The sequence below is a fragment of the Elgaria multicarinata genome, chromosome 17, assembly GCF_023053635.1.
Source record: "Elgaria multicarinata webbii isolate HBS135686 ecotype San Diego chromosome 17, rElgMul1.1.pri, whole genome shotgun sequence".
Lineage (NCBI taxonomy): Eukaryota > Metazoa > Chordata > Lepidosauria > Squamata > Anguidae > Elgaria > Elgaria multicarinata.
In genome coordinates this window covers 25,661,913-25,679,476 of record NC_086187.1, presented here as the reverse complement: position 1 = coordinate 25,679,476, position 17,564 = coordinate 25,661,913, and the positions used below count along the sequence as shown (strand labels likewise).

Sequence of the window (17,564 nt, the reverse complement as noted above, 5' to 3'; positions counted from 1 at the left end):
GAAAAGAAGTTTGGAAATGGAGAAATTCACCCACATCTCCAAACTGCCCCCTTCTCAAATCAAGTCTCATTGTGGATCAAAGGTGGTTCAGTTGGGTTGGATCAGGACAGGGGTGTGAAGATCAAGAGGTAACCCAACCTTGCTTAATAAAAGACTGATTAGATCGCAGCAGGCAATAAGGAGAACTATCAGCTGGGTTCACACAACACGCTAACCCTCACCCAGTGGTGAAGTGAGGGTTGTTGTTGAACCGTGGGTTATCGTGTTGTCTGAATGCATTTTCCGCAGGGTAGCTTGTTAACCCCTCTGAACAATCCGACAACAACCCAGGGGTTCTCAAGGTGGTTTGTTTGAGTAAAATATCAAGCCACTCTGTGGAAAACACACTGTGTTCAGATAACCCAAGGTACAACTACAACCCTCGCTCAACCAGTGAGTGAGGGTTAGTGTGTTGTGTAACCCCCGAGTACATGGTCTGGTCCTACCAAGAGGCAGAGGGGGGTGGAGAAAGAGGCTCTTCCTGATTCAAAACCCCCAGATACAAAAACTAGAAGTCATCCAATGGGCAGGAGATGGAGAAGTCCATTGTCACACAACACATGTTCACTCAGGCTACCTGAGAGAGCGCCTTCTCCCTTACCAACCTGCCCGATCACTGAGGTCACGGGAGAGCATGTTCCTGGCGGTTCCATGTGGATCTGAGGCCCGATTGGAATCCACCAGGAGAAGAGCCTTTAGTGTGGTGGCCCCTTCTCTGTGGAACTCCCTGCCCCTGGAGGTCAGGCAGGCACCAACACTAGGCTGCTTCCGGCGCCTCCTGAAAACTACTCTATTTCGAGAAGCCTTCCCCAATTGACTAGCCACTGTTTTTCTGGCTCCTTTGTTTTTAAATTGAACAATTTTAATTTGCTCTTTTAATCTTCTTTCTGCGACTGTTTATACCTATGTTCACCGCTCTGGAATCAGTGTTAGATAATAGAGTGGTACATAAATGTAAACAAATAATAAATAACAGTAAAAGAAACACTCTCGGAATCCCTGTCAGGGCATTGGTATCTCTTTGTATATTGCAGGGTTAAAGCCCGGGCCTCACAAATAGGTGCCGGAGCCAAGCCCTGGTCCAAAACTAACGGCAGACTGTCACAGAGCATTCTGAGGAAGGGGGGACTCAAGCATCAGGTGCGAATCAAGCACAGTGGCAGAGATGTCAGGACAGCATATGAGCGGAGTCGACTCCCCGTGCTTGATAGATGGGCCCTATTCAGCTAGGACCAAGGCCCCAAGGCTGGCATCAAGGAACAGTGACCTGAAAGCCGGCCAACGAAGCCCTAAAGGAGAAGAAGTGCAAATCTGCAAGCCCTCTTCTCAAACAGAAGGCAGCCACATTCCATTCCGCAAGCATCCATCCCACGCTGGGATTTCTGGAGCCAACGCAGAGCTGAATGGGTGGTCTGAGAACCATTCCCCTTTGGAAAGTGTCCACAGCGTTCCCTCTTCCGGCCAACGACTCCCTCTCCAAAGCGCCCAGACAGCCAGAAAGTCAAAATCCAGTAAACACAATGGGGAAAGGTGCAGCGAGGTCCAGTTTCCAAATGGGAGGACAGATTTCGGAGGCGGGATTGCAAAGGGTCAGGATGGTGAACTGGTTAGACTGCTGGGCTCGGACTGAAGCAGCCCGGGTTCGAATTTCATCCCACCCAGCCGTGAAACTCGCTGGATCAGTCTCTTCCTAACCTACTTCACAGGGTGGTTGGGAGAATAAAACAGGGAGGAGGGCCATTTATGGTGCGCTGGGTGGATAAAAATGTAATAAATCCCAAAAGATCCTCACAACTTGCATTATGTAGTTATTATTTATTTATTTAAAATATTTATATCCCGCCCTATATCACTAAGATCTCAGGGCGGCGTACAGATAAAAACATACAGTATAAAACAATAAATATACACAGCTAAAAACAAATTAAACCATGATCCAAGTTAAAACAATATATAATTTAAAAGCAATAGATGCAGTTAAAACAGTTAAAACAATGTACCGGGGAGTTTCACCATCAAAGGCTTTGTTAAAAAGCCGTGTTTTTACTTGGCGTCGAAATGCAATCAATGTTGGCGCCAATCGGGCCTCCAAGGGGAGGGCATTCCACAGTCGGGGGGCCACCACAGAGAAAGCCCTCTCCCTTGTCCCAACGTAGCATATATGTTGCGTTGGTAGGATGCGGAGAAGGGCTCCTCCAACAGATCGAAAGTGTCGGGCAGGCATTAGAGTTTTACCTTTCCGTAAATCCATGTGCATGTTCATCCACCCACCCTGCCCCGCACCCCCAAACTTGCAAAGCTGCCAAACAGCCTCAGGGATCAGGGCATGTTTGAGTGTTGTTGACGGCATCAGCGTTGGCCAATAGACACAGTCAGCTTTTCCTCCATTAAAACTGACCATGCGGAAAATCTGGCAGAACTCGTTTTTCCGGAGCTCAGCCTGGGACAGAAAAGGGTACTTCTGAACAGAACATAGCGAGGACAATTTCCAGACTTGCCCACGTCTCCCCCAAAAATGTGCCTTGACCTGATCGTAAATTTTATCTGATCGCAGAGTAGGAGAGCGACAATCTTTGGTCCCGTGCAAGGCACATCAGCAGCCGGTGTTGACGAAATGACAAAACACAGATCATATATATTCAATGGGTACAGCCGGAGGATAATGCAGACCCAAAAGCTGCCCATACAGCCTGTCAACCAGATGCACATAGATATTTTTTAAAACAACAACACTTAAATATGTTGACTTTATGGCTGTTTGCCATTTATATTTACAGCCTGTTAGTTTTGATCTAATCCGAGGCCAGGGCGTGAGCAATGGAAAGGTCAGCAGGGTGACACTGAGCCCTACGTTCGAGCAGGAAGTAGAAGGCCGAGGGTGGGGTGGAGACACTTACCAGTTGATTATTTTCAAAGACATTTTCTTTACTAAGGGAACTGAAGTTTCTGAAACAGAACAAGCCCACCCAAAAACACACAGGTTAGTAGCCAAACAAGACAAGAGCAGGCAATTTTGTTTATTTGCTATGCTTCCTCACCCTCCTTAAGCACCCCCCCCCCCGCCCCACTATCAAATTAAGGATCCGAATTAAGGATCCACAACTTTTTCCCAAGGAAGGGGCTGCTACCCTATAGCCCAGCCTTCCTCAACCTGGGGCGCTCCAGATGTGTTGGACTACATCTCCCAGAATGCCCCAGCCTGGGAGATGTAGTCCAACACATCTGGAGCGTCCCAGGTTGAGGAAGGCTGCCAATCACAGGCTTTCACACAACACAACCTCCCTGCAAAAGACACACAAACGCAGGTATATCAGTCCAACCCGGTGCCATCAAAGCGTGCGTAGGGGAGGGCATTCCAACCTACAAGCCCTGATGGTTGTGTGTGCTACCTCCAGTATCAAAGGCAGCACGCTGTGTACACCAGTTGCTGGGGAACATGGGTGGGAGGGTGCTGCTGCACTTGAGTCCTGCTTGCGGGTTTCCCATGGGCAGCTGGTCGGCCCCTGTGTGAACACAGTGCTGGATGTTCTGATCCAACAGGGCTCTTCTGATGTTCTTATGTCAAAGGTCCCTTCTCTCGGGAGCGGCACCAGAGAGGGAAAGGAGCTACATCATGAGTGTCTTTTTGAAAAACCAAACCCTTATCAGCTGTTTCCTCCCCGTCCCGCCCCCCCTCCGCCTTTTGTAACATCCTGCCCGACGAAGAGATCTGGAGATCTCGAAAGCTTGCACATTTTCTGGATGGCATTTTGGTTGGCCTAATAAAGGCATGATGTTAACGTATTGAGGGAAGCTGCACGCCCCCTGCTGCCCTGGAAGAACATCATGTCGAGGGGGTGACTGACCCAGCCCCATGTGTCACTTAGAGAACAAACAGTGGCAGGGAGTTCCTTTGGCCTTCCCTACCCAAAAGAACACCTATGAGGACTTTGAAGCTAAGAACTGGCGCCTGACGTGGGCTTTTTCTTCCTTTTTCCTCCTCCCTCCCAAGTCCTTTTCCTTTTGTGTCATGTTTTTTTTTTTAGACGGAGAGCAGGGACTGTCTCATTATTAACCTTTGCAAGCTGCTCTGGAAACCCTTTCTTTTGGCTGAAGAGCAAGGTAAAAACGCTGTAAATAATAATCATAATAATAAAAAAGAATCACATTTAGGAACGTTGTCTTACGGCCTTTGTTCTGTTTCTCTTGTTTTGAGCATAAGACCAAAGAGCGCCTCTTAGTGTAATACAGAAAGAAAAAGGAACAGCTGAGCCACAGCTGTCAATCATCTGGGGAACCACGAAAGGACGCAGTTCTGCCAAGGGTGTGGCGGCAGCTGGACTTTCATCGCCAGAAGCCCAGTCCTGTGTATGGAAACCTACAGATAAAACTTGCAGCGGCCAACAGGAGACCCCAGGATTTCAGGGAGATGCCTGGTCAGCAGCCTGCCCCCAAACGGACGCTGACACTTGGTGATTTCATCCCAGCCCATACAAGGCGGTGGACTGTCTGTGGGCGGGCGGGGAGGACTCCATCTGAAAAGAACTAGCCAAGACGAGCTCACGGACAGGTTCCCCTTCGGTTTTAGAGAAACATGACTCAGTGTTGAGGAGCTCGCACGACGCAGCTGAAGACACGTTCTCTCCCAAGATGTCCCCGTTGGGCAACAGAAGAGACGCCGGGGAGCGGAGGAGGGCAGCCAAACTTCGCTGGCGCAAGACTTGAAAAGAACATTATCAGCCCTGGGGGCTTAAAATAATCACCTTGGAAGAAATTCCGACGGCTCTGCTCTGTCTCTATCTTTCACATCTTTCTGCAATGCGCTCTACATAGGGCTATCTGTGTGCCTAGTCCGGAAACTTCAACTAGTTCAAAACATGGCAGCCAGGTTGGTCACCGGTACACCTAGGGGAGACCATGTCACACCAGTTTTAAAATCTCTGCACTGGCTGCCAATTAGTTTCAGGGTGAAGTATAAAGTGTTGGTTATCACCTTTAAAGCCCTACATGGTTAGGGTCCAGGCTACCTGCAGGATCGCCTTCTCCCGCACACTCAGGTCCTCTGGGAAGAACTTCCTTCAGCCAGCCAAAACTAGGCTGACAGGTATTACCCAGAGGACCTTCTCTTCTGCTGCTCCCAGACTGTGCAATGGCCTGCCGGAGGAGACTCGTCAACTTAACAGTCTACTAGCATTCAAGAAAGCTATCAAGACTGATCTCTTCCGGCAGGCCTATCCAGGGGGATTTTAAGATGCTTTTAGAATGTTTTTAGGATGTTTTTAACAATGTATATTATGTTATATTATTATGTTATATTATCACAGGAAGAAACATTAACAATCTCAGATATGCAGATGACACCACTTTGATGGCTGAAAGCGAGGAGGAGCTGAGGAGCCTTATGACGAAGGCGAAAGAAGAAAGTACAAAAGCTGGGTTGCAGTTAAACCTCAAAAAAAAACAAGATTATGGCAACCAGCTTGATTGATAACTGGCAAATAGAGGGAGAAAACATGGAGGCAGTGACAGACTTTGTATTTCTGGGCGCAAAGATTACTGCAGACGCTGACTGCAGCCAGGAAATCAGAAGCCGTTTACTTCTTGGGAGGAGAGCAATGACAAATCTTGATAAAATAGTTAAGAGCAGAGACACCACACTGACAACAAAGGTCCGCATAGTTAAAGCAATGGTATTCCCCGTAGTAACCTATGGCTGCGAGAGCTGGACCATAAGGAAAGCTGAGCGAAGGAAGATAGATGCTTTTGAACTGTGGTGTTGGAGGAAAATTCTGAGAGTGCCTTGGACTGCAAGAAGATCAAACCAGTCCATACTCCAGGAAATAAAGCCAGACTGCTCACTTGAGGGAATGGCATTAAAGGCAAAACTGAAGTACTTTGGCCACTTAATGAGAAGACAGGATACCCTGGAGAAGAGGCTGATGCTAGGGAAAGTGGAAGGCAAAAGGAAGAGGGGCCGACCAAGGGCAAGATGGATGGAGGATAATCTGGAGGTGACGGACGTGACCTTGGGGGAGCTAGGGGTGGCGAAGGCCGACAGAAAGCTCTGGCGTGGGCTGGTCCATGAAGTCACGAAGAGTCAGAAGCGACTGAACGAATAAACAACAAAATATTATGTTTTAATTCAGTTTTATGTATTTTATATTTACTGTTGTTCCCCATCTCCATCAGAATGGAGAGGCGGGTAAGAAATAATAATAATAATAATAATAATAATAATAATAATAATAATAATAATAATAATAATATAGGCACAGGTGCAGGATAGGGAAAGGAAAGGTGGCAACTCTATTCTCAGAACTTGCTCTATTCAGCAGGTCTCTAGATTGTGATTGCATGTTTATGAGCAGGAGAAACGGTCAGTGTTTAGGGAAGAGGGGTCCCTCACCCCGCTAATGAATAAGACTTGCCAACTTTTTTGCTGACCTCTGCACCTACATCTAACAGCACCTTGATCTGTTCACATTTAGCAAGTAAGCCAGGGGTTTCACCTGTTGACTTGCTACAGATCAAGTTGCTGCAAAAGACACAGGAGCAAGACAGGAAAGTTTTCGCCGGCCACTTGGCAACCCTTTGAACCCAAGGTCGGAGATGTAGCACGCATGTCATTATGACATCCTGGTTTTGAAGTCAGGGTGGGGCGACCGAAAACAGGGTCATCTGAGCATCCATCCTTCAAAACAAGAGACGCAAAATGCATCCAATTTTGGTTAAGGTGTCTCCATATTATCTGCCACAGATGAAACTTCATTCATGGTTTGTCAGGCAGGTTTACTCCAGGACAGAGTAAGCCAAGCCTATTTTTGGTCACAGTCAGGCAGAGGGCAGGCTAGGCTCAGAAGGCAAGCTCAGTTTACGCGTGGCGTTTGAACCTCGATGGATTTCATTCTGCTTTGAAATCACCTGGAATGGTCGGATATCCTCTCCCGCCTGTACAAACAATACAACTCTACAACAGTCCCCGCCCAACCCAGCTGCATTCGCTGGAAAGGATCCCATCTGTCCTTGTATCCCGGCTTGAGGAGAGGAATGGCAAGAGGTCCAACACTGACCCCAAGTCAGCGACTCCACATATTGGGAAAAGCTGGATTCTTGCCTGTTCCACAGAAAACCAGGGGTTTCCCCTGGAGCTTTGGAAGGGTCCGTCTGCTGTCAAAGGAATGAAGATCCTCGACTTTTTTTTTTTTTTAATCCCTGTGTAAAAGAGGGAATCCTTGCAGGCATGATGTGTCCTGTCCTTCCGTAGCGCCACTAACATTCCTTCCGACCTCTATGCAACTGTTCAGCAGGGGTGTTGAACCTCTTTGGGCCGAATTCCATTTTAAAGGAACTCTCGGGGGCCGCGTTCTGGTGGTGGGTGGAGCCAAAGGGCCGAGGCAGAGGCAAAGGGGCGGAGCCAGAACACCAACATTGACAGCATACTTTCGCTTAACCATCTTACTGCCTGAAACAACGCCATCGGAGAGGCGTTTCAACCTTTCAGAATGGGGGGGAGGGAACCGCACACAAACTCTCCACGGGCTCAGCTAGAGATGCAACTTCCCCATCAGTCACTATCTGAGGTCCTTTTGCATTGGAGCTTCTGGAGGCACAACGGTGGTGTAGCGGAATCAAGGTTTGCAGGGTTGAAGTCCCAAGACCTTTTGATCAACCGGAGCAATGTCATCACCCCTTTCAGGCTTCCCTGTCCCCCCTCAGCTTAGCTGCAATCATTGGAAGAGGGGAGGGGGGATGGATTTTCCCAGCAACAGCCTATCGACTGGGTTCGCACAACACGCTAACCCACTCACCGGTTGAGCATGGGTTGTTTCTGAACCGTGGGTTGTTTGTTGAACTGCGGGTTAGCGTGCGGTCTGAACCCAGGACATTTTCCGTAGGGTTGCTTGTTAACTATGCAGTGTGGCTTATTTTTTTTCTCAAACAGGGACCCACCAGCAGGGACACAGGTGCACCAGCACCCTCCTGCCCATGTTCCCCAGCAACTGGTGCATGTAGGCTTACTGCCTCGGATACTGGAGGTAGCTAAGTGGTCGAGGAAAGGAGCTGTGGCCCAGGAAGGAGGAGCGGCCATCTGAAGAACGCCAGCGAGCCAGCCTTGGACCGCTGCACCCCGTGTTACAAGTCCAGACCTGCTTGAGGCAACACTACAGCTTCCTTTCAGGAGAAGGAGGTGGGAAGGGAAGCAAGGCTTCACCACAAGCGGACGGTATAGTCTCTTTCTGCTGCGACAGCTTTCAAGGGAGGTTTTTTGTTTGTTCCCTGGCCGCAGGCGTCGGAGAAAGCAGGTCGGAAGAGAAGTTCAAGGAAACGCCAAAGAGAGCAAGCCAAGAGGGAGGGGCCCGTCCGGTCGCTCCTTTCTGGTGCTGAACCGGAAGAGACACCTGGGAACGAGGGAGAGAAGCCGACCGGCCAGGGCAGCGAAAAGGAGCAAAATGCATCCAGCTGAACTGTCCGGGCTCCCGTTTTGCAGGAAGAAAAGCAGTCAAGTCGCCGTCGAGTTACAAGATGTAGACTTTTAACTAGTGACGTCGGGCAGAATTTTTTCCAAAGCCAAATGAAGGATGCTAGGAATTGTAGTCCAACGTATCTGCAGGGACCCAGATGGGGAAGGCTAAACTCGCGTCTCAACCGTTTCCAGTCCCTTGGTTTCTTTCTTCCGCTTAAACAACGTCAGGGAAGTGTTTATTATTCTTTCAACTGTTACGAGTATTCCCATAAAAACATCAACATACTAGATTCGACGCCTAGTTAAACTACGGAACTCACTGCCACAAGATGCAGTGATGGCCACCAACCTGGATGACTTTAAAAGGGGAGTTGGATACATTCCTGGAGAAGGCCATCAATGGTTGATTGGTCCTGATGGCTACGGGCCACCCCCAGTATCAGAGGCAGTAAGCCTACATGTATATAATATTTTGATTGAACATCTTAACTGAGGCCTTTGTGGCACTAAGCCTGTGTACACCAGTTGCTGGGGAACATGGGTGGGAGGGTGCTGTTGCTCTCATGTCCTGCTTGTGTGTACCTGGTCGATGGCTGGTTGGCCACTGTGTGAACAGAGTGCTGGACTAGATGGACCCTGGGTCTGATACAGCAGGGCTCTTCTTAGATTCTTACAATATTTCAATCCCATTAATCGCATGTTTAGAGAGAGAGAGAGAGAAAGTCCTACATCTCCCATCATGCCCCAGCCAGCATGAGTTACACATCTACTCTCAAACAGGGGCCAGAGGGAGTGGACTCCCGGTGTTCAACCTGGCATTGCAACCTTGTAATGTGAGAAACGGCCCAGCGTAGCTGCTAAGAGACGGAGCCGTGACCCAGGAATTCAAACCTCATCTCTGCCATGAACACTTTAGGAGGCCTTAGATAATCTGCTGTCACAGAATCATAAAATAGCAGAGTTGGAAGGGGCCTACAAGGCCATCGAGTCCAACCCCCCGCTCAATGCAGGAATCCACCCTAAAGCATCCCTGACAGAGGGCTGTCCAGCTGCCTCTTGAAGGCCTCTAGTGTGTCATCTTAGCACCTCCCAGTCCTCCATCAGTAATACGGGATTAATAATACTGGCCTGCCTCGCAGGGTTGCTGCAAGAAAACATACACAAATTGCTCCGGGCATTGTCGGTACGATATAGCACTTTACTTGTCATCACATGTGTATATTTAGTTAGCCAGCGTGCGGACACCAATAACGTGATCACCTGGGCATGATCAGCTGATGCAACAACCTCCGTGCGGAAATCGTACCCAATTTTGCACGACACAGACACACACACCCCGACTTTACATCCGGTCAGCTGGCGAAAAAAGCGTGTCCGTCTACGCTCAGTGATGCCTGGGGAGACGCCCAGGCCAAGGGCTCCCTGCTCCTTCCAGCCCCGTTTGCCACGGATGTGACAGGTTACCTTGGAAGGAGCAAACCTTCGAGATAACGGGTTCTGTCTTTCTAGTAGGTCCTTCATCTTGTCCCCCCCGCTCTCATCTCCAAAGGCTGTCGCTGGCATGTAACTAGCCAAAACGTATCAGGCCTGTCAGCGGAACAAGTCTAAACACCAGTCGGCAGGAGGCGGAAAAAAGACCTTGCTTCCAACTCTGCAAGAGCCTGTTGTTTGCTTTAGTCCTCCCAGTTCAAGTCTCAGCTCCATCAATTGTTTGCTAGGAAATAAAAGCAATTTAAACATCCACCCACACTCGAACGAAGGGGGTTGGGGCAGGTTAAAGGGTATTTCCAGGAAGGATCCACGGCAGAACAGCAATGGAATCTTAAACATGAACATGGAGAGAATAATCCTGCAATCCTCTGAGTAAACTGAACTCAATGAGCTGTACTTCAGGGAAAACTGCCACAGGATTGCCCTGGGCGGCAGCCATCCTAAGACCACTTCCCAGGGAGTAAGCCCCACATAGTGGACTTTCTCCTGAGTAACAGGCAGAAGCCAGTTACTCTAAAAGAGCAGGCAGAGATTTCCACACAATGGTTTGCAGCCAGGGCTAGGCTCCTGGTTGTTCCGCATGGACCTATGTCCCAGTTGCAGTACGCCCGCAGAAGAGCCTTCAGTGTGGTGGCTCCCTTTCTATGGAACTCCCTGCCTCTAGAGCAGCCTTTCTCAACCTGGGGCGCTCCAGATGTGTTGGACTGCATCTCCCAGAATGCCCCAGCCAGCTGGCTGGGGCATTCTGGGAGTTGTAGTCCAACACATCTGGAGCGCCCCAGGTTGAGAAAGGCTGCTCTAGAGGTTAGGCAGGCCCCCAACACTGTGCTGCTTCTGGCGCCTCTTGAAAACATTAGTATTCCAGGAAGCCTTCCTTGACACACAAGGTTTTATCAGAATTTTGTTCCTTTTAAAAGAATACTTTTAACATGGACTTGTATTCTTTTATCTTAAGTTGTATCTCTTATGGTTCACCGCTCCGGAATCTGTCTCGATGGGGAATGGTATATAAAGGTTGTAAATCAATAAGTAAATTCGGGCCCTCCAGATGTTATCTCTATCAGCTTTAGCCAGCACAGCCAATGGTGAGGGATCATGGGAGTGGTAGGCCAAAACATCTGGAGGGCCATAAGTGGATCAGCCCTGGTTTACACAAAGACAGTGCAAACCGCACACAACTGAAGGAGGTGACAAGCCCACCCCACAGAAAACGTCTTGGGTTCAGACAACACGTTAAGCCATGATTCAACAAACAACCCATGGGGGCAGGGCTCTGGTGTCAGGCAGGTTTAGCCTGGAGAAGGGGAGATTGAGGGGAGAGATGAGAGCACTCTTCAAATTCTTGAAAGGTTGTCACACAGAGGAGGGCCAGGATCTCTTCTCGATCCTCCCAGAGTGCAGGACACGGAATAATGGGCTCAGCTTACAGGAAGCCAGACATCAGGAAAAACTTCCTGACTGTTAGAGCAGTACGACAATGGGACCAGTTACCTAGGGAGGTGGTGGGCTCTCCCACACTAGAGGCCTTCAAGAGGCAGCTGGACAACCATCTGTCAGGAATGCTTTGGAGTGGATTCCTGCATCGAGCAGGGGGTTGGACTCGATGGCCTTATAGGCCCCTTCCAACTCTACTCTTCTATGATTCTATGAGTGCCCATCCTTCAACATTTACCACTACACCTTTGGGACTGAACCCCGGCCATGCAAAGAAAGCGCTCTACCACTAAGCAATGCTCCTGCCGCCCTCATTTCAGCACTACGCCCCTTCCCTGATACCCACCCACCCCGGTTCCCCTCTAGCCACTTAACTGCCCCCGTTTTCCCTGCACGCCCACAACCCTCTCACACCTTGTCAATCAGCCCACACATCGGACCCAAGTTGGCAGCTGCCGATCGAAAGGCAGGCTACATAATGACATAAATCATCTTCATCTGTTGCAGAAGAAAACTCTGCATGATCTTGGGAGTCTAAAAACTAGAGGAGACTTGAACCCAGGCCTGCAGTGCGCCCACCAAATCATGTCCAATCGCAGCGAAACGAGTCCTAAACAAAGAGCTCACTCAGAGGCCAACTTCGCCCACCAAATATCGCCGGCGTGACGTCAGACCTGTTGCCACCACAAAGGCACAGGCTGAATGACCTCAGAGGTTATGTGCAACAGCCGAATCCAGCGTGGCCTAATAAAGCACCCTTGTCACTTCCTTGCATGTGACCGGCCCGAATAAAGGGAACCAGCAGGGAGTGGGAAGGAAGGAAGGAAGGCAGCCAAGCAGGCCGACAGTAGCAAACAGTACGGCTTTGATGCAACCCAATTCTTCTGTCATTATCAAGTATTTGGCTTCATCCTGGACAATCTGTGCCGTCTAGTCTGGGAAAGACATCAGCCGATGACAGGGAAGGGGGCTCTTTGGGTGCCCAGACCAGCAAGCCTTTTATAATGGAATCACGCAGGGGTGCAGAAACTCAGGCCGATGTGCCAAATCGGCTCTTTGGGGTTCTCCAGATAGCTCCGCCCCTTTGCCTTGGCCTTGCCCCTTTCCCCATAGCCACCGATTATTTGGTGGTTTCGTAGCCGTGGTGTGTCCCCCCCACACACACACCGCATTCTAAAAGGTGGAAATGCCTCTCCTGAAACTTATGTTACTGGCAGTAAGAGATTTCAAATTAAAATGTGCTAGTATATATTTTTCATTATCGTGATTATTAAAATGAGAGATGCAAATGTTTCAGACCAGAGGACCCCAATTCACACACACCCCCAATACAAGAACAACTTTGGACCGCAGGATGCAACTGGTCGTTGAGTTTGGGGATGCAAAAACAGCCCTGCTGTCATCACCACCACTACCAGAGTAGGACGGCTTTCCTTGGTTACTTGTCCCCAGCATCTGGCATTCCAAGGTATACTGCCTCTGACCATGGAGGCTCCACTTAACTCATCTGGCTAATCGCTACCAATCCTCAAAAGAACCTGTCAGGCCTCTAATCTAGCAGCCACCCAAGTGATCGATCGTTTTTCCCACACACACCCTACCCGATCCTTATGAGATCCCTAAGAGATCCCAACACACACACACCGCCCCTTTCCCAATCTCCTCCCATGTAACACTCACATGAGATCCGGCCGGTGGCGATGAAGGATGGCACAGAAGGCCAAGCCGTCCCGGAAGGAGGTGGTCATGTTGGTGATGCTGACACCGTTGTACCCGTCACACTGCTGTTTGCACCACTTCTGGAGGTTCTGGATGGCTGCCATCTTGGATGGGGTGGGCGGTGGGGTCGATTCGACGAGGGGTGGGAGGGAATAGGGGATAAAGAGGAAGAAATGTGGGGCAGGAAGGAGGAAATACAGGGACAGTGCAGTAGGCAGGGAAAGACAGCGCCCTTCACCCTAGCCTCTGGGCTGCTCAGGGGGGCAGGAGGGGAAATGCAGGAGCTGGTGATGAAGGAATCTTCCGAAGTTTTCTTCCCCCTTCAAAAGTTCGCCGTCGTCTAAAAGCGAAGTCTGGTCTCCCTTAACTACCTTCACATCTCCCCCCGCCCACCCCCACAAGTCACGCAGCCCTCCCCTTTTTCCTTCTGCATACCAGGGGATGGAGAAAGAACTCCAGCAGGCGCTACTGGGTCCAAGTAAGCCCACGTGGCGAAGCGGGGCAGAATTTGACAGTCCACATCTCCCTGTCTCTCATTGATGCTGGAGGTTGTTAAGGGGGGGTGTCCTCTGGAAGAGAGAGGACCCTCCCCAAATAGGACATCCGGAAGACGAAGCACAGACCCCCCTCACCCCCCCACCCCCACGATCCGGATCCGTGGCAGGGAGAGAGAAGCCTGGCCGTGCGTAAAGGCGCGCGGGCTCTCCAAAACCAGAGAAAAGTGGAGCGCTCAATGGGGAGCCCCGCGGAAAGCGCGCCAGGCAGGCGGGCTCCAACTTGGAAGCGTCCTCCTCCGGGAAGCCCGGAGAAACTCCAACCGACGGATCTGTGGGAAGCGGGGGGAGGAGGAGGAGGAGGAGGAGAGCAAACTTCGGAGGAGGGAGGCGAGAGCCAATGGCCGCGGCGCGGAGCGCGCAAGGGCGTGGAGAGGGCCGAGCGGCGCCGGACTCCGCCTCCGCTGGCAGCCGGGGAGAAGGAGGCCCGCAGGTTCTCCCCTCCCACACCCGCACCCACTCACTCCTTCCCCGCTCGCGCGGCGCTGACTTCAGCCTGTGGGCGCCGCTAGCCGTGTCCGGCGCGGACCCGGAACGCCCGAGCCGTGAGAACCCGCTCCGATGCGTGTTTACGTAGGAGTCGAGACTTTAAAGTCCGTCTCTAGCAGCTATGTAGTCGCAGGGCCCCGATCTGGATCGAGCATAGCGGGGGCGGCGGTCTAAGATCCAGATCAACACCCCCCCCCGCCCCGTACCTACTCTAGAATTAAATTGGGGGAAGATGCAGCTGCTAGATAATCTATCTATCTATTACATTTCTATACCGTCCAACAGCCGAAGTTTTCTGGGCGGTTCACTATACTTAGGGTAGTATCCAGTGTTAGTTCTACGTAAAGTAGACCCATTAGAACGAATGACAGTTAAATTAGTTACAACTAAGTGAAGTCCCATTCATTTCAGTGGGTCTACTTTGCGTAGGACTAGCGTTGGATGCTACCCATAAAATACAACATGATCACATACAATATAAAAGCTTAAAACTACAATATAAAAACAAAATAAAAAAAACTAGCAGCAGTGTAAAGATTTAAAATACAGTAAAACTGGATTTGAAGTAATGGGTGTTTTGGAACTAAGTCCAGTGAGACTTCTAGAAGCCGGATCCCATGCATCCATGCTTACCCCGGAGTAAGCCCCAGTGCGATAGGACTTAGGGTTGCCACTTCTGCTACGTTTATTTATTTATGTATTTATGTATTACATTTTATACCGCCCAACAGCCGAAGCTGTCTGGGCGGTTCACAAAAATTAAAACCATAATAAAACCACCAACAGGTTAAAAACACAAATACAAAATGCAGTATAAAAAGCACTCAGCCCAAGACAGGATGGGGAAAAACACATCACACCAGTGGAGGCTGGTGGCTCCAATTTCAGTGGGGCTGTAAATCCATTCTGAGTTTCAGTCAGAACCAACCAGAATTCCAAAGCAGCTGTCCATGGTGCTGAATCCTACCCCCAATTATAGGTTTAGTTGTTAACATCTGAGATGCATCCCTTCTCTGTTTTGACCCTTCTTCCATTTCCTCTGTTGTTTCTTTATGTTGCATTTAGGGCAAGATGTCCTCCTCTTATACTTTTGTAAAAGCACAAAGCATTTGTATGGCATTATATATACCACCTCCCCCAACCTGGTGCTCCAGGTGTGTTAGATAAGAATTCCCATAATTCTCAGCCAGCATGGCCAACGGAGTTGCTGTCTAAGACATCCAGAGAGCATCAGGTTAGAGATGGCTGATATACATGCGCGATTTCACCACCACCCCAATATCAGTTACACATCTTGGCTGGACCCTTGAAGTCTTTCAAGTTCTGCTGCTTTGATTCATTGGCTTTGCTCTGCCTAGATTATTTCACAAAACAGTTTCAGGAAGTTGATAAAACCCCAGTCACTGAGTTGACCCCCCCATCTGCTGACATTGTGATGTAGGCACCTAGGAATCAGAAATATTCTGGCCAAGAGTGGCTCCTAAAACTTTGGTGGCGGCCGTTTAAACGCAAATGCTGGCTTGTAGAAAGTTGGAATCATTTCCCTGCCCCGTCAATAACCTTTGATGTGCAGAACGTTGATGTAAATAAACACATCAAAGATCCTTATTTAGGGGGTGACCGGTGATAGTCTTGAAATGGCGTCGCTTTTTCCACATTCTCTCTTACGAGCCCTCACAGTGCCTTTCAAAACGAACCGTGATCGCCTGGGCTCTCTCCAGCTCAACATTAAATTGTAAGCTCCTTGGGGCAGGGATCTCTCTCTCTCTCTCTCTCTCTCTCTCTCTCTCTCTCTCTCTGTCTCCTTACTCTGTAAAACGCCATGTGCTTTGATAGCACCATGTAAATTATGAACAATAATACTCAGGCAGCCCTGGCCTATTGCATATTAGATCCGTTACTTTGCTCCTTGCCAAAGTGGCATTTGGTGTCCTGGCAGGAGGTGGATGGCCAGTGTAAACCACAGCAGGAGAGATAGTGACCCACGCCGTCAATTCCGGGGAAATGTCAGGGAAAACCCAGCAGGCCCACGGGGGACGTACACCATGGTGCGGCAAAAGAGGCGAGGTAAGGCTTCCCCCCCTCTTAAAGAGCGGCTGCCTATAAATTGGGTGGAAAGGATTAATAATACATACTGTATAATATATTGATGGCAGTTCTATGGCCATGCTATGGATAATATACATTAATATATAACCACGCTTGCAAATAATTCACCGCCTTCTCGCCGTCTCATCAACGGTCACCGGACAATGTATTTACTTTATGGTAAGGATTATAGATGGCGTTATAAATGCCTTGCTGGGCCCTGTCCACAACTTTTTCCCCGTTCTTTTTGCACATCTCCGTTCGCTTGATTATTAATGGGCTCCCAAACAGTAGTGTCGCAACGGCGCAAACAATGCGCCATTAATATTTGATGCGGCATCTATAGCCTCCCCATTCATCATTTATAACAGGCTACAAAAACATTATAAAACATTTATTACGCATTTATAGATCATTTCATACTAAAGCAAAGTTGTGTTATAAATGCATTATTAATCCTCGGCGCCGTTTATAGGAATCTCTTGTAATAAGGGTTTAGCATATGTTGCTCTACAACCGGTATAATAAATATGATGTCGGTCGCTGATGGGAAATATATTACACTGTAGGACGTTGGTTTTTCCAGTTACGGCCAGGCTCCAGAGAGGAAAGGAGGCAGGTTAGACATCTGCTTGTACTTAGACTGCGCGAAGAATTAATCAGGGCCCCAGAGGCCGGTCAAAAGACAGAGAACGGGAGGCCCAGGTGGGTTTGAACAAAGGATCATTCAGTAGCAGAGATACCGGCTCAGGTCCAAAGAACTCTGTGCAACTAATTCCTCGCACCCAAAGGTCCTTGACTCATATCTTCCAACAAGAGGGCAGATGGCTATAATGCAAGCGGAAGAAGGATCGTCTTGTGTCTGACCAAACACAGATTCTTGAGCCTACTCCTTATTGAACTCGCTCTGCAGCAAGGATGGTAGCAAGAGAAAGAGAGAGAGTTCCTTTCTACCACAATTGCATCTTCTCAGGCTTGTCAAGCGGAGATTTCCCAAGCGGTTCAGGGCCTGCTGCCATCTAGGCCTGGGAGAGAGACGGTGGAACCCTCAGCAGCGCAGTTTTGCACAACGCTAAATTGAGGCTAACGTCGCTCGAATCCGTCACAATTTGGACACCGCAGTTAATGCAGGCCCATCGTCGGGGGGTGTCCGGAGCACAGATGGGCTGTTTCATTGGGTTTGGTTTCAGTTGTTGAGGCCTGAGGGTGCGGACAAGGTGCTTGACCACCTGTGTGCTTGACCCTTGATCTTCACAGCTTGTTACATCTAATAAGGAGGGAAAGTCCAGATGCGTCCAGGAGGTTGT

General features: G+C 49.4%; 1 protein-coding gene across 3 annotated transcripts in view; it reads right to left on the bottom strand.

The window, feature by feature from the left end:
- Positions 1–13,917, bottom strand: part of MICALL2 (MICAL like 2) — a 37,070-nt gene extending 23,153 nt beyond the window's left edge. For 2 of the 3 annotated variants that reach the window (XR_010026244.1, XM_063143259.1), the window contains exons 1-2: positions 13,088–13,256; positions 2,937–2,985 (exon numbers count right to left, since the gene is read on the bottom strand). Coding sequence is in view for 2 of the 3 variants with exons in the window: in XM_063143259.1 (XP_062999329.1) it covers positions 2,937–2,985; positions 13,088–13,230 (192 nt within the window). In the remaining variant the exon portion in view is untranslated. Of the gene's footprint in view, positions 1–2,936; positions 2,986–13,087; positions 13,257–13,561 lie in introns of those variants that run through there. The other variant, XM_063143260.1, reaches the window with a different exon arrangement.
- Positions 13,918–17,564: the final 3,647 nt, after the last annotated feature.